General features: G+C 42.0%; 1 protein-coding gene across 1 annotated transcript; it reads right to left on the bottom strand.

Moving 5' to 3' along the window:
* Window positions 1-10,178: 10,178 nt before the first annotated feature.
* Window positions 10,179-19,924, bottom strand: CFD (complement factor D). The gene is made up of 5 exons (XM_063290711.1): window positions 19,772-19,924; window positions 17,886-18,042; window positions 15,644-15,788; window positions 12,864-13,121; window positions 10,179-10,563 (listed from the first exon to the last, which is right to left on the bottom strand). Exons 1-5 carry the CDS (start codon window positions 19,827-19,829, stop codon window positions 10,408-10,410), a joined length of 774 nt encoding a protein of 257 aa, XP_063146781.1. The 5' UTR covers window positions 19,830-19,924; the 3' UTR covers window positions 10,179-10,407.
* Between the last annotated feature and the right edge of the window lie 2,236 nt (window positions 19,925-22,160).

The following is a 22,160-nucleotide window of genomic DNA, read 5'->3' as shown; positions in this document are numbered from 1 at the left end:
TACCAGTATCCTGCAAATTACAAATTAGAAGAACAAGAGTGAATTCATGCAGCCTGACTTTGATTGTATCCTTTAGCTGTGTCAACTGGAGTGTCTCTTCTGTTGAGAGAATTGTGTTCCTGCATGCAGAAAGCTAAAATAGCAAGATAAAGTTCTAGCCATGGACCTTGACATACTCCTTTTATATTAGCAAGGAAAGCGTTTGTTGTAAAGAAGAGCATTTAAACTTGGAATACTGAGAGCCATGAGTTTATAAATACAGGTAGTCCTCGACTCATGACCACAGTTGGGACTGGGACTTCCGTTGCTAAGCGAGGTAGTCATTAAGTGAGTCACCATGGTCGTTAAGTGAATCACATAGTCATTAAGCAAATCTGGCTTCCCCGATTAACTTTGCTTGTAAGAAGCCAGCTGAGAAGGTTGCAAATTCATTTATTTATTTATATTTCGAATTTAGTCACCACCCATCTCACTCAAAGAGCAACTCTGGGTGGTTACTGGCAATCATGTGACTCTGGGATGCAACAACCATCATAAATACATGCCAGTTGCCAAGCGCCTGAATTTTGATCACATGACAGCAGTGTAAGTGCAAGGCCGTAAGTGTGAGGACCAGTTGTAAGTCACTTTTTTCAGTGCCGTCATAACTTCAAATGGTCACTAAACGAATGGTCAAAAATCAAGGACTACCTGTAAGGGCTTATTTGTTTCTTGATGTCCAATTAATTCATTCCACCTCACATCTACGGTACTTGTAATTCTTTCTCTTCAGTTTCTCAATTTGGCTGTATTTTTAGAACATTCTTATCCATCTAACCATGGTTCACATAATTCATTCAATTTTTTAATGTTTTCGATACACTATGAACTATAAATTAATCCCACAGGCTGGATTTGTATAGAACACTAAGCTAAAATGTGGTTGGCACATTTGTGAGTCAGTGTTTTCAGCAAACTCATCATCTCTTTTCACTGATCGTGTGCAAAATCTCTGTCAGCCTAAATGTACTTCAAAGCCACTGTTCCTCAGGACTGGACTGCATTTATCAGATAGTTTGATAATTAAAAGGAAAAAAACCGGAATGTGTTTGTTAGAACCATTCCAAGATTTAATTAGTATTCATGGCAAGGAAAGAGCATTGTTTTTTCTTCAAATTATCGATAACTAGCATTCTGAGCAAAAAATTAAAATAGGCATCAGTAGAAATCTGTAAACTTTCATGAAATGGAAATCTCAAATGTGAATCTAGGATTAGGTAAAGTTCATGCCCTTTATGTTTATGCCTGGAACTCATGCCAACTGTAGAGCACCCCTTTTCTTCCATCAAAATTAAAACCCAGCTTTTTCCTCCAAGTTCCTAGTCCCCATGCTCAGCCAAAGTGTAAATGTGTTTTATACTAATGCCATCAGCCATAATGTGATTGTTTAGTCTTGGTTAAATATTTTATCTGAATCCGCCCGCTGAGGTTTCACAAATAAGCAAAACCATGACTTAGTGTGATGCATAAGTTGATGCATGTCTCTATATCTGCATATATTCCCCTTCCCACTCACAAGTGCCCCCCTCCCATTTTTTCTCACAGGTAGGTCGATTTGAGTGGAGAGTTGAACCTAAGATCTTCAACACAAGATCTGCTGTGCCACACAGCACTGGCATTTTGTGTTACCTTCTTTCCCCATGGTTGTGTTCCTCAACCTACCTCAGTCTTCCTCAGTATCTACACTTAACTCAGGTATGGGGAGCCCACAGCTCTCCTGATATTGCTCAACTACAATTCCCATCATTCCTCACCAGTGATTGCAGTTGGCTGGGGTTGCTGGGTGTGTAGTTGAGATGTTTGAAACCGGTGTTTCTCAAACTTGGCAACTTTAAGATGTATGGACTTCAGCCCCCAGAATTCCCCAGCCAGCATGACCGTTGATGAGAATTCTGGGAGTGTGAAGTCCACACATCTTAAAGTTGCCAAGTTTGAGAAACGCTAATTTCAGACGACTCAATTACACACCTGGAAATTGCCCCTATTGGGGAGCATTGTTCTATGGGGTTCCAACCTTTTACTTGGAATTGAACTCACAGCCCTCGCACTTTAGATGATTATACACAGCACCTTGAGCCAGTTTGGTTTAGTGGTTAAGGCACCAGGCTAGAAACCGGGAGACTGTGAGTTCTAGTCCTGCCTTAGGCACAAAGCCAGCTGGGTGACCTTGGGCCAGTCACTCTCTCTCACCCCTAGGAAGCAGGCAATGGCAAACCACCTCTGAAAAATCTTGCCAAGAAAACTGCAGGGACTGGTCCAGGCAGTCTCTGAGAATCAGACACAATTGAATGGATTAAAAATAAATAAATGCAGTGCCTTAGCAATAAGAGCTATCCAGAACCTGGCACTCAGTGGAGTTGCCAGGAAATGTCCAGTAGCATCTATCAGAATGGAATGTACCATCCACCTTCTTGAGAGTGATGGGAAGAAGGGGTTCAGTAATTGAAATTAAATTGATTATTATAAATCAAGGCAGCAGAACCGCCGCACAATACGCTGCCTTTCAGAATTAATTACTTCTAGAGAAGCAGCTGTCCGCCTTCCCCCAAAGTAATTTTGATTTCCCATTTCGCAGACCCAACTCCGAGAGTTATTTCTGCTCATGAATAGGGATGTTCCTGCTGTTGGTTAAAAAAATCAATCATGTAATAATTCCAGGAATTCACTGGAGGGCTATTTTGTCTGTAAACGTTCATGGCAATTACTGTCCTTCAGTAGAGAACAAGGCCCTTCATTGTTACTCATCCCAAGCACAGAGAATTATAAAACTCTGGACTCCCCTCATCTCAGGAGGGAAGGTTATTTCTTCAGCTTGCTTTTGAGGCACGTATTGGCCTGAAAGGAAGCATCTGCTACAGACTAGACCAGTATTTCTCAGCCTTGGCAACTTCAAGTTGTGTGGATGTCAACTCCCAGAATTCCCCAGCCAGCATGAGGTTGTCAAACTCAGCATGATGGACAACTTACCTTTACCCAGAGGTAGGCTTCAGCAAAGGGCAGCCCCTGGTTGTTCTTGTCTGGGCTTGGGAGCTAAGCAGGGTGGGGCCTAGTTAGTGCTAGGATGGGAGACCACAAGGATATCCCACAGCAGCAAGCTAGATTGGGGAATTGGCAAAACAGTGCCAAATGAAGCAGGAATTTTGTCCTGATGTCAAGAAAACTACGAGAACAGCAGCGCCATGTGGTTACTAGGAATCACATTCCACCCCAAGGAGAAAGCAGATGCCCAAAGGGAATATTATGTATTTAAAAACTGCAACTGCCTGCGTTTACATTGTAACTTGAGTATTCTGTTGGATACATGTACGTACATCCTAGTTTAAATGTAAATTATTGGGAGGGGAATACTTCTTGCACAGGCTTCACATTTCTTTATATCCTCCAGAAATGTTAAATTTCTTCTCATCCTCTTCAACCAACGGAATCATCAACTCTGATGGTTGGGATGATGGGAAGTATAGTCCAAGCCTGCTGAAGGGCTTCAGTGGAGGAAGACAGGTTATGTTGACCCTCCTTAGGATACCAGGTACAATTCTCAGAACTGTTAAGAAGAGAAAGCATACAGTCCCTTGATGTTTGAGGGATTTGAAATCCATCATTAAAAACGTGGATCATTCCTGAATGTTTTCTTCATCAATAGTTCTCCAGCTCTGTTGTATTCTGAGTTATAGGGGAAGTTTTTCAATTCCCATCACTTGAAATTAACATTTTTTAAAATGTGCTTTTAGTAGTAGCCATTCACATAAGATAAATAAACAGTAATCCTGAATCTAAGATGGCTTACAAAGAGACAGGAAATTTTTTTAAAATCCTGTGGAAAGGCAGCTTCCCCACCTTGTTAAGGTAAGGCTGTAGACTGCTGCTGAAATTTCCCCTTCCTGAGGAAAAGAGTGGAAAGGACCTCATGTCTGCTTATGTGTATGTGTGTATGTGTGTATGCACATGCACCCACACTCAACTGTAAAGGAACCAGCATTCAAGAAATACGCTGCAGAATAGCACTTGGTAGGGTAGCAATGAAGATCTTGGAAAAAATATTCAGATGCTGTGATGTGTCTATACCGACAAAGATCAGAATCATGCAAGCCATGGTGCTCCCTGTGACACTTCATAGAAGTGATAATTGGACTTTGAAGAAGCAGGATAGGAAAAGTATTGATGCTTTTGAACTTTGGTGTTGGAGAAGACTCCTGAGAATACCATGGATGGCCAAGAAAACAAACAAATGGTTCATCGAACAAAACAGCTCATCAGAAATACAAGTGATGAGGCTCCAATTATCATACTTCGAACACATTATGGGAAGATCTGTGTGTGGAGTCCTTGGTGCTCTCTGAGCTTGGTTGTTCGTTGTGTGTGTGTGTGTGTGTGTGTGTGCTTGCGCGTGCCTCCTGGTCCCTGCAGTTTCCTTGGCAAGATTTCGGAAGTGGTTTGCCATTGCCTCCTCCTGAGGCTGAGAGAGAGGACTGGCCCAAGGTCACCAGCTGGCTTCATGCCTGAGGCAGGACTACAACTCATGGTCTCCTGGTTTCTGGCCTGGTGGCTTAACCACCAAATTGGCCCTCATGCAAAGACCCAGCTCTCTGGAGGAGGCTCTAATGCTGGGGAAGGTAGAAGGAAAGAGAAGAGGACGACCAGAAGCAAGATGGATGGACCCAGTTACTGAGGTGATGGGGGCACTGTTGGGAGGCCTGAAAGACCAGGTTGGGGATAGGTCGTCATGGAGAAAATCAATCTATGTGGTCACGGAGAGTCGAAAACAACTTGATGGAGCACAATCAATACACACATACCCAGACAAAACCTGCCAGAAGTAACACTAAAAAAAGTGTTAAGTCCAGATTAAAAAGTGAATTGAATTAATGTCCTGTAAAATAAAGTAACTACTTCATAAAAATAGTAACTCACCTGCATATTTACCAACCATTCTATTTCACTCACACAAACCATTCTCTCTCTCTCTCTCTCTCTCTCTCTCTCTCTCTCTCTCTCTCTCTCTCACACACACACACACACACACACACACACACACACACACACACACACACACACCCTTCCTTCTTCCCTCCCTCCCATCCAATAGAACAAGCATGGAAAGGGGGAAAATACCAGAATGGTGAAAGAGACAATTTTTCATTGTATATATTTTTTAAAATGTGCATTTTACATAGATTCTTTCCTAACAAGTTCCTTTTTCATGTTCATGCATTGTAAAATTTGGAAAACACTGCATTTTAATGATAGTTAATTCCAGTTTGTGTATTTGCTTGGAACCTTAAGTTCAGATCTAAATGCAAGCTAAACAAATTTAAGATGTGTGGTTTTCCATTTGGAAACCAAGGCCAGCACCCAACCTGGGATCGAGCCGTTGCATAATTGAGACATCTCTGGTCATTGATTGAACTCCGTTGTAAGCCAAACCATGGTTGAACTAAATTGTTTAACTTGACTTTCTCTAGATTTGCAGTTTAGTGTACTGTATTAGCACCCAATTACACAGGTTTAAGTTTGTCCCTGTTTTTAAAGGAAAGAAGCCTCTTCTACATTTTTTAAGATTTCCTTTTCAGGCTGTATCTATGCAGGAGGGAAAGATTTTTGGATTCCAGAATACTTAGGTGTCCTCTAGTGGACAATAGAAGTCACTGCTTGCCTCTAGAAAACCTTGTCTGCCAAGCTGGGCTGTATTTCCATATGCCTGTCCCAGGGAATGCAAGAGGCTGTGTGTTTTATCTTCACCGGGAAGAATGTGAACCTGATCTTTCTTGCTCTATAGCCAATATTCCAAAGCTCGCCTTCTCCTACTCTTACCTGCTTGACATTTATTTATTTATTTACTCAATTTATATAGCCGCCCATCTTACTTTCGAAGCGAATTTTTGCAGCTCAGGATTGAACTGTGGAGTCCTTGGTGCCCTCTGAGCCTTGTTGTTTTCTTGCAGACTTTTCATTGCCAGACTAGGCAACATCTTCAGTGCAAAGAGGGAGTGGGCCTTGCTCTCAGTTTATATACAGTGGCTTGCCCTGCTTGTGTTGGGAGGGGTGTTGTTTTCTCCTTGGGAGTTCTTTGACTGGGCTGTTGTTTGCTGCTTGGTTGATTGCCTGAGTTAATAGTTCCTTGATTAGGGTGTATTGTGCTGTTTGATGGTTCATCTGGTGTTAATCCTAGTGTTGATTTTTGCATATCTGGGTGCTGATTGCTGGCAAGGGAGTGTACTGGTCTTTTGGCTTTTCTGTTGTCTCTTTTGAATGGTATGTAAATGTTGTTTACCTCTATGTGTCTGTTGATGGCTGCTTTGTTTGAGTGCCAGGCTTCCAGGAATTCCCTGGCATTTTTGGATTTGGCTTGTTCTAGGATGCTCACCTTATCAACTTATATTCCCATACCAAAAAAAGGAAACACTAAAGAATGTTCAAACTATCGAACAGTGGCACTCATTTCACATGCCAGTAAGGTAATGCTCAAGATCCTGCAAGGTAGATTTCAGCAGTTCATGGAGCGAGAATTGCCAGATGTACAAGCTGGGTTTAGAAAAGGCAGAGGAACTAGGGACCAAATTGCCAATATCTGCTGGATAATGGAAAAAGCCAGGGAGTTTCAGAAAAACATCTATTTCTGTTTTATTGACTATTCTAAAGCCTTTGACTGTGTGGACCATAACAAATTGTGGCAAGTTCTTAGTGGTATGGGGATACCAAGTCATCTTGAATGCCTCCTGAAGAATCTGTATAACAACCAAATAGCAACAGTAAGAACAGACCACAGAACAACAGACTGGTTTCAGATAGGGAAAGGAGTACGGCAGGGCTGTATACTCTCACCCTACCTATTCAACTTGTACGCAGAACACATCATGCAACATGCTGGGCTTGAGGAATCCAAGGCTGGAGTTAAAATCGCTGGAAGAAACATTAACAATCTCAGATATGCAGATGATACCACTTTGATGGCTGAAAGCGAAGAGGAACTGAGGAGCCTTATGATGAAGGTGAAAGAAGAAAGTGCAAAGGCTGGCTTGCAGCTAAACCTCAAAAAAACCAAGATTATGGCAACCAGCTTGATTGATAACTGGCAAATACAGGGAGAAAATGTAGAAGCAGTGAAAGTCTTTGTATTCCTAGGTGCAAAGATTACTGCAGATGCTGACTGCAGTCAGGAAATCAGAAGACGCTTAATCCTTGGGAGAAGAGCAATGACAGATCTCGATAAAAGAGTTAAGAGCAGAGACATCACACTGACAACAAAGGTCTGCATAGTTAAAGCAATGGTATTCCCAGTAACATATGGCTGCAAGAGCTGGACCATAAGGAGGGCTGAGAGAAGGAAGATCGATGCTTTGGAGCTGTGGTGCTGGAGGAAAATTCTAAGAGTGCCTTGGACTGCAAGAAGATCAAACCAGTCCATCCTCCAGGAAATAAAGCCAGACTGCTCACTTGAGGGAATGATATTAAAGGCAAAACCGAAATACTTTGGCCACATAATGAGAAGACAGGACACCCTGGAGAAGATGCTGATGCTAGGGAGAGTGGAGGGCAAAAGGAAGAGGGGCCGACCAAGGGCAAGGTGGATGGATGATATTCTAGAGGTGATGGACTCGTCCCTGGGGGAGCTGGGGGTGTTGACGACGGACAGGAAGCTCTGGCGTGGGCTGGTCCATGAAGTCACAAAGAGTCGGAAGCAACTGAACGAATAAACAACAGGATGCTCACCGTTTCCCAGTTGAAACTATGGTTGAGTCTGCCAATGTGTTGTGAGATGAAGGAGTTCTCATCGTGTCTTCTGACTGCTAGTTGGTGTTTGTGGATGCGCTCTGCTAGTCTTCTGCCTGTCTGTCCTACATAGTGGCCGTAGGTGTCTTTGAATTGTATATTGTAAATAACTCCTGTTTTTTCTTTGTTGGCTATTGGGTCTTTTGGGTTGCTTAATACATTTGGAAGAGTTTTAGTTGGTTTATGTGCTACGGTGATGCCATGCGGTTGTAACAGTCTGTTACAAAGCTGCATTAGCATACATGCACATAAGTACTTCTTTCAAAATTTTAAGAGCAAATCAAAACTTGTTCCGGCCATGACGGAGAACAGTGTTCAGTTTATCTGTGACAGTGTTGATTCACATGTGTACCCATGAATCCTTTTAAAAACAAGTGCATTTTTATTCTTTTTGGAGAGAAATTAACTGGGCTAGAAGAGACTTGAAGCACATTCAGTTAGCTGCACCATTTCTAGTCGGGGGCTAAGCAGGCTGTCTGCAATTAGGGGGAAGATGTGGGTGAACAAATCCCCTTTCTTCCCATCTCTGTTTGATGATCCATCAGAGTATAATAGCCTGCGCTAGAAAACCAGACATGGTCCAGCTTTTGCATTCTCTTAATTCTGAAAATGGGATAAAATGTTGGTCTAGTCTTGAAATGTGGCTTCAGAGTGGATATTGGATCAATGCTTTTTGTTTTCGTTTGGCTACCTGTAAAGTACAATATTCCTCCCTGAGTGCAAGTAGAGTTCACATAGGGTATGAATCAGAATCAGAGTTGGAAGAGACCCTAGAAGGCAACCAGTCCAACCCCCTGCTCAGTGCTGGATCAACTAGAGCAGGGTTTCTCAACCTTGGCAACTTTAAGATGCATGGACTTCAACTCCCAGAATTCCCCAGCCAGCCATGTCGAAGTCCTCACATCTTAAAGTTGCCAAGGTTGAGAAACACTGGTGTAGAGAGAAAAAGTTCCAGAGCAACAAGGAAAGATTATCAGGTTTTATACTCACGTTGTATATTTTGGAGGTCTTTTCAGTTTTGGCGCCCCTTAAAATTGGGCGCCCAAGTAGGCTGCCCAGGCTGCCTAGGTCTAGAACCGGCCTTGCTTGTATTTATCTTCTGGTGAACCCAGATCCCTTTCACATGTACTACTGCCAAGCCAGGTCTCGCCCATCCTAGGCTTGTATTTTACATTTTTCCTACCCAGATTCACAACTTACATCTCTCCCTGTTAAATTCCATCTGATTCATTTCAGCCCACTGCTCAAACCTGCCTAGATCTTTTTTTAAGCTTTCTCTTTTCTCTTAAGCATTAGCCCCCTCTCTTGCCTAGGCCTACAGAAATCCTCTGAGCTACTTAATTATTAACTCCAGCTCTGGAATATAGAGAGTGCCTTGCATTTATCAGTGAAATATTCACTGTCAGCCTCCCCAAAACAGGAAACATGAAGAAGGAAGAATTCTACCCCTGCCCCCCAGCCATAATCTCTCAATTCTTTAACTTTTATTTAGGCCAATGCTATGTTTATTTATTGACTCTCTTAAGATGGGGTGGGTAGACCACGGTGGGCTGAATGCTGGACCTCTGAGAAAATCCAGGAGCAAATTAGATGCTTTTGAGCAACACAGTTTAAAGCGGGTGTGTGTGTGTGTGTGTGCTAAAAGGGGAGTTAATGGGGATGTGCCAAGCTCCCAACATCCAGATAAGCTAAATATTTCTCCATCCTGGCAATATTACTACATGACCCTACAGATCTGAGCTGAATTCCTTTGAAAAGACTGCCTCCCCAGCTGAAAAAGGTTGATATTCTAAATCAGTGTTTCTCAACCTTGGCAACTTTAAGATGTGTAGACTTCAACTAGCTGAATTCCCAAAGTCCACACATCTTAAAGTCGCCAAAGTTGAGAAACACTGTTCTAAATATTTAGTCAATTTTGCCCTCCCCCCAAACATGAAATACTGTAATGAATCTACATGGGTTGATAAAATTTGAGTGAAGGCCTTCTTTTTCGGTGTTTCCTTCCACAAACATATGAAGTGCTTCTGAAGAAAAGGTGGGAGAATCCAAAGATAAGCAAAATGTGCTTTCTTGGCTATTGGTAATAACACAGGGACATTGGAAGGTGATACATGCCAGGTGGGCCAGATGTTCTTCCCAGTTTAGTATGATTTGCACTGACTGGCAGGAATTCTTGAGTTTCAGGGCAGCATTGCCCAGGCCCACCTTGGAGCCATCAGGAATTATACCCGGAATCTGGAGGCCAGTACATCCAGCACATATAACCATGTTCTAATTTAGCCACCACACAAATAATGGATTGGGAAGAGGGATGTCATGGAGAGTGGAGTTCCAGTCTCTCTCTGTCTTAAATAATGACAAAAGCAACACTGTTTGCTTTCCACTTAATTATTTTTTCCTTTACAAACTGGCAACATTCCTTGGTGAGCAGTGCTGGTTGATGTTTTGGTACCTCTTGATAAAAAAAAAGAAAAAAGCTCCATATTCTATAATTACTTATGAGAAGAGAATTCCTTTCTGAAGCTCTTGGGAGAATTCTCCATCCCCTTTTGCATCTTGAAGCCTTGGTGCTGAGAGATACCAGGCAATCTCTCATTCGACTTAACTGTGGGAGGCCATGGTGCTGGTGATCCATGAGACGTAGGGAGCGGTCCGGGTATAAATGCCAGGTTTCATCCAGTTGCCGCACACAGTGGAGCCAGTGGTCACGATGCCTTCAACAGTGCCATTGCAAACAATAGGTCCACCAGAATCTCCCTAAGAAACAAATCAGGGTCAATCCCACTTTTTATATCATCATCATCATCATCATCATCATCATCATCATCATCATCATCTTGCTTCAAATCTTACCTCCCATGAGTGGTTCCATCGATTCCCATCCCTGACCTATGTTGTAAAGACGTTAAAAAAAAAATTGCAAAATATTTTGAACACATATAGTGCGGTGTGTATTCTTGGTTGTCCAATGTTTTTTAAAATTTCTATCCTGCCTTTATTATTTTTATAAATCACTCAAGGCAGGGAACATACCTAATACTCCTTCCTCCTCCTATTTTCCCCACAACAACAACCCTGTGAGGTGCGTTGGGCTGAGAGAGCGCAACTGGCCCAAGGTCCCCCAGCCAGCCTTCGTGCCTAAGGCGGGACTAGAACTCTCAGTCTCCTGGTTTCTAGCCCAGCACCTTAACCACTAGGCCAAACTGGCAGAATGATTATTACAAGGCTACCAGCGTTTCTCCTTTATTTTGTTTTATATATACCTGTTTGTCCATTTTTTCTCTTTCCCTCTTTACCTTCTGTTTCTCTGTCAATTACGTCAGTCTCTCCCTTCAAACTTTCTACTTTTTATCACACTAAACTAGTTAATAAGAAGACTGCCTATCACGCTAAGCCACAATACAAGTTCTTTATTTTGGGATGATTATGATTATGATATATTTTTATCCTGCCTTTTTATACATATAGATATGTTGTTTGTTGTTTATTCGTTTAGTCGCTTCCGACTCTTCGTGACTTCATGGACCAGCCCACGCCAGAGCTTCCTGTCGGTCGTCAACACTCCCAGCTCCCCCAGGGACGAGTCCGTCACCTCTAGAATATCATCCATCCACCTTGCCCTTGGTCGGCCCCTCTTCCTTTTGCCTTCCACTCTCCCTAGCATCAGCATCTTCTCCAGGGTGTCCTGTCTTCTCATTGTGTGGCCAAAGTATTTCAGTTTGGCCTTTAATATCATTCCCTCAAGTGAGCAGTCTGGCTTTATTTCCTGGAGGATGGACTGGTTTGATCTTCTTGCAGTCCAAGGCACTCTCAGAATTTTCCTCCAACACCACAGTTCAAAAGCATCGATCTTCCTTCTCTCAGCCTTCCTTATGGTCCAGCTCTCGCAGCCATATGTTACTACGGGGAACACCATTGCTTTAACTATGCGGGCCTTTGTTGTCAGTGTGATGTCTCTGCTCTTAACTATTTTATTGAGATTTGTCATTGCTCTTCTCCCAAGGATTAAGCGTCTTCTGATTTCCTGACTGCAGTCAGCATCTGCAGTAATCTTTGCACCTAGGAATACAAAGTTTTTCACTGCTTCTACATTTTCTCCCTCTATTTGCCAGTTATCAATCAAGCTGGTTGCCATAATCTGGGTTTTTTTGAGGTTTAGCTGCAAGACAGCTTTTGCACTTTCCTCTTTCACCTTGATAGATATATAACCCAAGGCAGCAAACATACCTAATACTCCTGCCTCCTGTGTTCCCAACAACAACCCTGTGAGGTGGGTTGGGCTGAGAGACCAAGGTCACCCAGCAGGCTTTCATGCCTAAGGCGGGACTAGAACTCACAGACTCCTGGTTTCTAGCCCAGCACTTTAACCACTAGACCAAACTGGCTCTCTTTTTTCCCTGCTGTTGGTTGGTTGGTTTTTAACTCAGTTTGCCTTTTGCAATGCTAGTTTTGTTAAGATTGCTAAACGTTTTGCAGCAAGAAGGCTTTTCAAAGGCAGGCTATCCTGAACCATTCTCAGTTCAAATAAGCAGGTGTTATTTGAGAGGCTGAGAGGTTATTTCTGAGGGGCTGTGGGAAGAAAGCAGGGGGATGGAGAGTGTGGTTTATGTGAGAAGAGGCCGCCCAGTTCAGAGACCTGAGAAGCCTTCGTTAACTCCCTATGACTCTGGCTGGGAATTTCACTTTCTCCCTTCTTTTATTCAAAAACACTTCATATGTTTGGGGAACAAAACACTGAAAAAGGGCTTCATTCAAATTATATCAACCCACATAGATTCATTACACTATTTCATATTTGGGGGGAGGGCAAAATTGGCTTAATATTTAGAACAGTGCAGAACAGTGTGTCTCAAGCTTGGCAACTTTAAGACGTGTGGACTTCAACTCCCAGCATGGCTGGCTGGGGAATTCTGGGAGTTGAAGTCCACACGTCTTAAAGTTGCCAACCTTGAGAAACACTGATTTAGAATATTCAAGATTCTGTTTTCACCCCAGAGTAGCATTACAAAGATGTTCCCATTTATCCTTCTCCCCCTCCTTCCACCAGCCGTGAGCACCTTGCAGGAATCTTTCTTCCTGGATTCAGCGCACATCATGTTCTCCGTCACACTGCCATCATGGAATCTCCTCATGTTGCATCGACCTCGCCCGATGATGCTGAGTTGCACAAACTGCAGCTTGTCCGTTTTCTTTCCCGTATTGCTGATAATGCCCCAGCCGGCCACTTCACACAGAGTTTGTTCGGGAACATCATTGTTTGCAGTCTGGTAAGCCACGATCTGCACGTGTGGGCCAAGGGCCACTGGCTCTTCAAGCTAATTTTGAGAGAACCGGACATGAAGAAAACAAACTGCATCCAGGATATCACACAGTAAACCATCAATTTCACTTTTATCCCTGATTGCTAAGAGGGCATATGCCAAATGGGAAGAACGGGGGAGCATTAGAACAGTGCTATGTGGTGTTGGTCCCAGAAGTGGGGAGATAAAACAGGATATAAGTTTGTTTGCACCAAACCCCCCGCTGTGTATGCTGGTTTAGCGGTATGCATACATGTCCCTGCAAAAACCTGGCACAAAATGTTGCAAATGAAAAAGAAAGTGTATTTTAACTTTTGTTAAACCTGCTTCATCTATATTTTATTTCCTTTTATCAACACACAAACACACACATTAAGTAACAATGGAGGTGTTAATATTAAGTAATTAGTTCAAGACTGAAACTATTATCATAGAACTAATTCTTTGATGTGAATTACAGTGGTTCTTTCTTTTTTATCTTATACTCAACTTTGGATCAAAAGTTTAAATAATCTTATGCTTGTAACACTGACATCCTAAATGGCAATTAATACTGATAGAATTTTTACTTTACTCTTTTTATTTCCAACACTTCAAGCTTTTTAAATAATAGAATGTTAATAATTTAAAATCATATTATATGAATATTACTGCATTGAAATTTTCATTGAAATAATGCAATGTATTATGATATACATTACAATAAAAGCGAAAAAATAATAGAAACAAGTGAGCGCATCAGTATGAGTACATTTTCTGCAGTTGCTTTTAATCATAAAAAGCAGTATATGGAAAATGTAGAATTAAAGGGAACTAAAAACCTGCAAATGCATACAGGATGCAAGTTAAAAAAAGGATGAGGTTCAGTTTATTTATTTGTTCATTTACAGGACTTATATGGCTGCCTACCTCATATTATGATTCTAGGCCAGTGTTTCTCAACCTTGTCAACTTTAAGATTTGTGAACTTCAGCTCCCAGAATTCCCCAGCCAACTGGGAACCATAGACTAACACAGATCTCCTCCTACAATGTCTATTCAGAGTAGTAATAGTAACTGCTTGGGTAAACTCATGTTTCTTTTGCTGGGTGGGGAATTCTGGCAGCTGAAGTCCACACATCTTAAAGTTGACAAGGTTGAGAAACGCTGGTCTAGGCAACTCACAACAATCAGTTCTGTAGTTATGACTGCCATCTTGACTTTTTTGAAGACCTCTCCAGGACGATCCTGTGTGAGTGCGCAATGATCTGTGCAAATCATGATTTTAAAAAATGAAAAGAGGATTCCTAATGCCTCAGTCCCAATTCAGAATCAAGAAGACCCTCCTTTCAGGGCTGAGGATCTTGCCTGAGAGTCTTCGAGTGACAAAGGGGGGCACACTCCCAAAAGGTAACAGAGCCAGGAGAAAAACAAGATTGGATCTTGTTTTATTTAAATTGCAACTGCAAATAATATTTTTAATAGGTGGTCACCTACTGATCATTGATCATTGATCATTCTCGCCTTTCACCCCATTAAAAAGCATAACTTAGCAGCAATTTTTTAGTGGGGATGTGGGAAGTGCATTCAAATCAGAGGATCTCAAGATTCCCTCAGGCCTCTGGTCATGTTGTAGGGAACCTAAAACTGAAAGAAGACAGTTCTCCAGAATCAGAAGCGCTAATGTTAAATCTGCAAAAGACAAAGAGCAAAAAAGACAGTTTTCTCCAGTAGTATTCAGATAGGTTGTCCATGCTGGTGGGTGGGTGCGAAAATTTTGAGGGTGTTGATTGGCTAGTGAATACCCACTGGGATGCATTAGCTACCTTACCTTCTAAGATATAGGCCTCTCTCCTATGTGATGGAGGGAATAAAGCTCAGACACTTGCCTGAAAGGGGGATCACAATGAAATTTACACACCGTGGCTCTTTGGCGCAGCCTTTCTCAACCTTCTGACCTTGGAGGAACCCTTGAAATATTTTTCAGGCCTCGGGGAACCCCTGCACATTCAGGCTTAAATATAAGCCAGAAGTTACAAAATTATTATATTCATCTCATGCGTTAGACCTGTATATATGCATTAACAGTGTTCTTAAGCTAAAAATAAAGAATGAAATTTACCTCTTTAATGTGAAGTTGCCTGAATTTGAAGTCATTTTTTAAATAAATCGTGATCTCCCAGGGAACCCCTAGTGACCTCTAGCGGAACCCTAGGGTGCCACGGAACCCTGGTTGAGAAACCCTGCTTTGGTGGCTTAAGAAGGAAAGACATTGGTTTTGTGGGACTTAAAAGAGACAGATCATTTAAATCTGGCCTGGAGATGAAGTAGGGTCAGTATCATGGGAGTGGAAGCTGAAAATGGGTTGGCCAGGTTGCTCTGTTGCAGCTGAAAATCAGATGTCAGGAAAGTTGTAGAATGTAGCCAAGAAACAAGATTATCAGTAGAAAGAGAAGACAGTAAGTTCAGTGTCTCCCCAAGGGAGGAGATGCAGAGGGAAAGGCAAGAGCACCCACCTTCTTACAAGGAAAAATTGATTTAAGCCTTGGAATACCCACCTGGACAAGCAAGAGATCATGGAGAATGGTGTCTTCGCTGCTCCCTGGGTGAGGAATGAGCCGACGGACCCCATACAGACGCTTGTTTGGTTCGGATTCTGAGAGAGAATGGGCTCCCAGGAGGACCTGGAATGTCCCATTTTTCCTGCACCAGAGATTGGCGTTAGTGTGCACAATCAGGTCCCCCAGTGTTCGAGGCCTCTTAAGATAGCTGGGTGTAATGGCATGCAGGAAAGATCTTGGGAGACGAGCGAAGAGGCGCTCCCTAGGGAACGTCAGATAAGAGACAGCAGAGCCCGCAGCTGGATAGTGGGAGGGGCAAGAGGATCAGAAGGGACCCTGCCTAGTTTCTCGGCCTGTAAAGGAGATGGCGGGAGGATTGTACTTTCAGACTTGCAAGATTCCGTCAATGTAGCTTTACAGTAGAGTAGAATTAGCTTATCTGGTTTTGTGTTTCCTGTCTGGTCTACCTGGTAAGGCTGACATCAATCTTGCAAGTTCCCTAGGCAGCGTCTCTTCACCCTGTCTCCCAAGGTCTTTCCCGCCTGCCATTACACTCAGCTATCTTAAGAGGCCTCGAACATGCCGCCTTCTCACACAACCCTTTGGAGAAGAGGCATCCTGTCCTCCACCATTTTTAGATTGATTTATGTTTCAAATTAGAAATGGAAATATAAAGAGTTAAAATCTTAATGGAATCTGTTCAGCTGAGGTCTAGATTTGATTGTTTGTGATCCTAAATACAACAGAAGTACAGCTGGTCAAGAAGAAAAGCAAATTAAAGATAAATGGATAAAATTAAACATAAATGGATGAAATTAAGCAAGAGCTCAAAGTATGCTGAGTACAAACTAAGTATGCCATTCCTTTGAATTGGTTTCCATGTCAACATATGATCTAGCTTGTTAATGATCTAAAAGTCAATCAAAAGGGCCTTACAAGTCAGTCAAAACACATGTGGGGGTGGCTGAGTTTATACCTTGGGCTAAACTATGGCTTGCTTAAACAAAGTTTGCTGAATAAACTACATTCACAGTGGCTATGTTTGCATAACTCAGTTGAGTTACTGAATTAACTCATTTTCTGTATTTATACAATAAATTGAATTATAAGCTTGCCAAATGAGCTATAACCCTCTAAACCAGTGTTTTTCAAACTTGGCAACTTTAAGATGTGTGGACTTCAACTCCCAGAATTCCCTAGCCAGCCATTCTGGCTGGGGAATTCTGGGAATTGAAGTCTACACATCTTAAAGTTGCCAAGTTTGGAAAACACTGCCCTAAGCCCTCCAAAACTCTTAGATTGATCAAGCCAAGCATGTTGTAAGAATACAGCTATTAGATTTTTAATTGATCTGGTTAAGCATGTTGTATGAACATAGCCACAAAGCAAACAAAAATGAGAAATCATGGTTACAAACCACAGTGGTTTTTCAACCAAAACCAAACTGCACAGTGAGATAAAAGGATGAATGTCCTATTATCTTTCTTTTCATGTAAACAAACAATTGGTTGACAATTGTCTGCATTCATCCAATGCAGTAAGCAATAAATGATGGTTTACAAATCACAATGGCTAGGCTCACCCAAGAAGCCAAAATCAAGCCACAAAATAATTTAACGCAATACAGTATTTGATTGCAGACTCAAAGTGTTGAACCAGTGTTTCTCAACCTTGGCAACTTTAAAACGTGTGGACTTCAATTCCCAGAATTCTCCAGCTGGCTGGGGAATTCCGGGAATTGAAGTCCACACATTTTAAAGTTGCTAAGGTTGAGAAACATTGGGTTGAACAAACATCACAGAGTTGCAACAGGACTCAAAGGTCGTACTTATGCTGAGAAAGGAAGGAAGGAGTGGGAAGGGGAGGAAACTGTGTCCATGTTTGAAATCCAGGAAGATACCCTAATAATGGATTTGGAGATGTTCGTGTCTGCCAACATGCAGCTTCTTTTTTTGCTTTTTATGGACCAGGATTTCCTCTCCCCTTAAACACTTGCCAATAATTAAGGCAACAGATGCAACCAAACGGTTGGCTCCTTTTAGGCAAGGGAGTGAGTCTGTGTGGTTTGTTATGTCTCCTCTGCCTGCTCATTTCTGAAAATTCAAGCTGGTCTAAGGCATAAGAAGAGGCAGGCCTGGTTGTTTTCCTGGCTGGTTGACAAGAGAAAAAGAGAGACTCATCAAGCAGAAAATGGGCTTCCCGCCTCTGATCACTCAGAGAGCAGAAACCCCACACTTACGTATCCTCCAGACAATGGGCCGCGCTCAGCACCCACTGAGGGGCAATCAGGAACCCTCCGCAGAGGTGTGTCCCATCCTCCTGCAGAGATGCCATGTAGGGCCTCTGATGGGGGGTACTCTCAATTCCCCCCAGGATACGGCCCCTGGGACCATTCGCTGTGAGGGAGAAAAGGCTGAGTGTTAACTGGCATCGTAGAGAACCCCCTTACTTCTGCCCTAGAGCCAGACATGAACATGCACAGAACTGCATTTAAATCATTTATATGAATTTAAATTAAGAACTTTTAATATCTCCATCTTGGATTTTGTATTTCACATTTATATTTATATTTAAGAAACATTGTTTTTATTGTATTTTAATCTGTATTTATGTTTAGTTTTATTGTAAACCGCCCAGAGTCCCTCTTTTGAGTGAGATGGGCGGTGACAAAATTTGAAATATAATAAGTAAATAAATACGACTGGTGGGGATGGAATGTGGAGTTCAAAATCTCCACGGCCCCCAACTTGGGGGAGAGGCGGGCATGAAAATTCTGCAGGATCGGGTCAAACACCCCTTTTTCGCCCCTTAGGCTGGTCCAAAATGGGCCTGCAACTGGTCAGAGTGCACTTAATTGGATTTTTTTGGAAGGAAAGAGGGGAAAAAAAGTTAATTGTCTCTCTTTTGGAGTAAAAAAGAAGAAGCAATCAAATTAGAACTAAATTCACCTTCGCTTTCCCATCAATCTGCCTAATGCAGAGGTGGGCTTTTTTTGCAGGCCCTGGAGACCTTTCCCACCACAGTGGTGGAAAAACAATTTTTCTGCCCCACTGAAATAGGACACGCATGAAAACAATAGTGGGTCCTTAAAATAGGCTTAAAAGTAGTTTTTAAAAAGCACATTCCCAAAGGTCTAGGAAAAAATGAATCCTTAGTTCTGCCACTTGCATGACAAAGAACCATTAGCATCCCCATCTACTCTGGCCTTCATTTTTGTAAAAAAATGTTAAGGGCCACCACCCCCATGAAAGTAAATGGGACTGGTATCAGCCTTTGCCCCGTAAATACCACCAACTGCTATTTAGAGATAGACTGCCTCTGTCCATGGAGGTTCCATTTACTTCTTGGCTATTGAATTGCTAGATAAATGCCTTCATGACTTTGGCTCATTTTGTACAGCCAACAAAAGCTGTATTTTAGCCTGGGTAATCAAATGATGGGAAGGGAAGGGTTTCTGAAGTATCAGCCCTTCCATAGCATAAAAGACCAGGATGAAGAATCAATGCAACAGACAGTTTGATAAGTGAGCCAAGTTATACTGTTCTAGAAAGCTCTCTTGCCATTTCTTTTTTAAAGAAACTGGGCAGGCTGTTATCCTTACCCCACTCCCCCCCACCCCGGGTTCCTTCTAGCTTCCTATGTGATTTGTGATTTCAATGTTTCTTCCCTCCAGTGATTGCATGCAAGTAAATCTGCCCCATTTTTCAAGGTGCGCAATCAGCTCATGCCTGCCATAACTTTCCTTTGCATCTCCTAGCATCTCTTCCTTGCTTAAAATCTCTGCTTTTTCCAATCCAGCAACATGCAGAAGATGCCCTAGTAAATCTGATCTGTGCAGCCTCTAAAAATTCATTATTTGGGGAAGTGCAGCCTGCTCCCACTCATAATTTTTAAAGAATAGAATACTTCAGCTATTCAAGTCTGGCTATGTGTACATGGCACATTAAACCACAAAACATCCACCCACATTTTAGACTAGCTTGTGGTTGCCAAAACAGTCCCTGTGGTTTGTTGTTGGTTCAGAAAATTGGTTGGTTCAGGTAACCATGGATAAGGAAGATAGACCAAACACAACTTGCTACAGTGGGCAAAGAGGAAGGAATAAAAGAGGGTCAATCAGCTTACCAGATACAGAGAAGATGCCCAAGAAAATAATTAAGATCCAGGAGGAGGAACCGGCCATCTTCAGCTTAGGACTGCGAGCTATCCTTTCCTCAGATCTAGTGTGTCTGTTACGCTGCTATGAAACCCAGCACGGCCCAACTTCACATTTCCTGGAAAACCTTTGTATTATCTGTCCGGGTGGTGTCCTTGAACGACAGCAATCTTCAGCAAAACAAAGAAGAAAATGATACGCCCCCTTGTTTGTTTTGGCCCTGAGCTCAGTAGAAACCGCTTGAATTCCTCTCTGAAAAGGAACTTTGAGAAAATTGTTTGCTTTCAGTTTGAACTCTGCCCTTTGGAATACAGATCGTATACCTTTTGAAGACCCCTGGCTGCAGAGAAGTCCCTGGGGGGGTGGGGGACAGGCACCCACATTTATTTATTTATCAAATTTACTCCCTACCCATCTCACTGAGAGAGCGACTCTGGGCGGTTTACATAAAAAAACATTAGTTTTTCTTTCCCTCCAATGGAGTCTTTAGATGTAGATTGGCGGTGAGACAATGCAGAAAATATAAAACTTGTTACGAGTACACAAGGAAAGTCTTGCTTGTTTGGCTTGAGGATCAGGTTTATCCATCTGCACAGAATGAAACTTACCAGAGGCAAGTGCAAAGTTCCTCAGCTAGGAAACAGAAACAAAAATGTGAAGGCAATTTATTTATTTACTTAATCGACTTATATGACTGCCTAACTGGCAAATGCAACTCTAGGCAGCTAACCACAAGTTAAAACAATATACAGGTAGTCCTCGCTTAACGACCACAATTGAGACCAGAATTTCAGTTGCTAAGTGAAGCAGTCATTAAGCTAATCCAACCCAATTTTACAACCTCTCTCCAAAATATTATTTAGGCTAATATCACATACTGTCTACTAAATTTTGGGGTCACAATGATAACTCGTAAAAAATTCCCCTGAGAATTATAATTATATTTTACCACCCTTTAGCACCAAAGTTTAAGCACACATCCTATAGAATGATATTTTCAAAGCTGACAACTTTAAGATGCGTGGACTTCAACTCCCAGAATTCCCCAGCGAGGGAATTCTGGGAATTGAAGTCCACGCATCTTAAAGGTGCCAAGGTTGAGAAACACTGTTCTTGACAAAGGAAAGTTTGAGGAGAAATATGATTAGTACCTCCTTGAATCAGAATAAATGCACGGAATAAAAGCATTTTGACAGTGGGAGAAGTTACTCCTAAAAAGGATAGGCATTTCAGGGGTTGCATTTAAGTGGATCAACAACCATTTCTTGGAGATATTTTCATTTGGATCCCTTTATTGAGCAAGGGTTGGACTCTAAAGCCTAAAAGCTCTTCTGATTCTAGGATCAATTTTCATCCCCTTTTTTGTGTCTGATCTGAGAATTCCCAGCAAATGGTTTTGACAGGGATGAAAACCACCCAAGACTGCTGATGAAGCCAGAGCAATTTAGAGTGCTCCCGCTGTATTTACAATTGTTTGTAGCCATCTGGTTTTTTTTTTCTTTTCATTTTTATATTGTGTTATATGATGTTTTACTATGATTATTGTTTTTCATTTTTAACTAATTTATTGTAAACCACTCAGAGTCCCTCTGTGGGGGGAGATGGGCGGTAGTATAAATTTGAGAGAGAAATAAATAAATAAATGGTTCATTGGACTTCCATTTCTAAAGAAATAAACATTACCACTTGATTTATTGCCTTTATCTTGCTTATGTGCCTAAAGAACAATGCTGTGAGGCTCAACAGTTGCCGAGTTAAAAAGACTCGGGGAGAAACACCAACAGAAGATAAAGCCTCCATGATGTCAGCCGTGATCCACAGAGATGCAAATGTTCTTTCACAGATAACTTTCTCCAAATGCTTCTTTTATATTCTTATGGTGGATATTAACACTTAAAAAAATGGTGTGAAGAAGTGAAGGACAACGTGACTTAGGTTGGATTGGAAATGGAAGAAGACCTCTGTGACTCCATCAGGACAGACCCCAGCCTTGCATCTTCCATTACAGAGGGATGCTGGAATATATTTTCCTTGAAAAAGGATTTAAGAAAAAACCCACCAAAATGAAAAATCCGGTTTGACCTTTGCTACCAATCTGTAGGGGCCTTGAAAAGCAAAAGAGAGATAAGTTTACCCAAGAGGTTACAATTACTACTCTGAGTAGACATTGTAGGAGGAGAGCTGTGGTTCCCAGTTAGCTGGGGAATTCTGGGAGTTGAAGTCCACATATCTTAAAGTTGCCAAGGTTGAGAAACACTGGCCTATAATGACATAAAATCAGGAGAAGTCTGGAAGCACCTTGTCCAGCTAACAAATTTTATTAAAAAGCAGCTTTCATGCATCTTCATCTGATAAAGT

The sequence above is a fragment of the Candoia aspera genome, chromosome 1, assembly GCF_035149785.1.
Source record: "Candoia aspera isolate rCanAsp1 chromosome 1, rCanAsp1.hap2, whole genome shotgun sequence".
Taxonomy (NCBI): domain Eukaryota; kingdom Metazoa; phylum Chordata; class Lepidosauria; order Squamata; family Boidae; genus Candoia; species Candoia aspera.
Note: the sequence above shows the minus strand (reverse complement) of the source record. Positions and strands in the feature narration are given on the sequence as shown.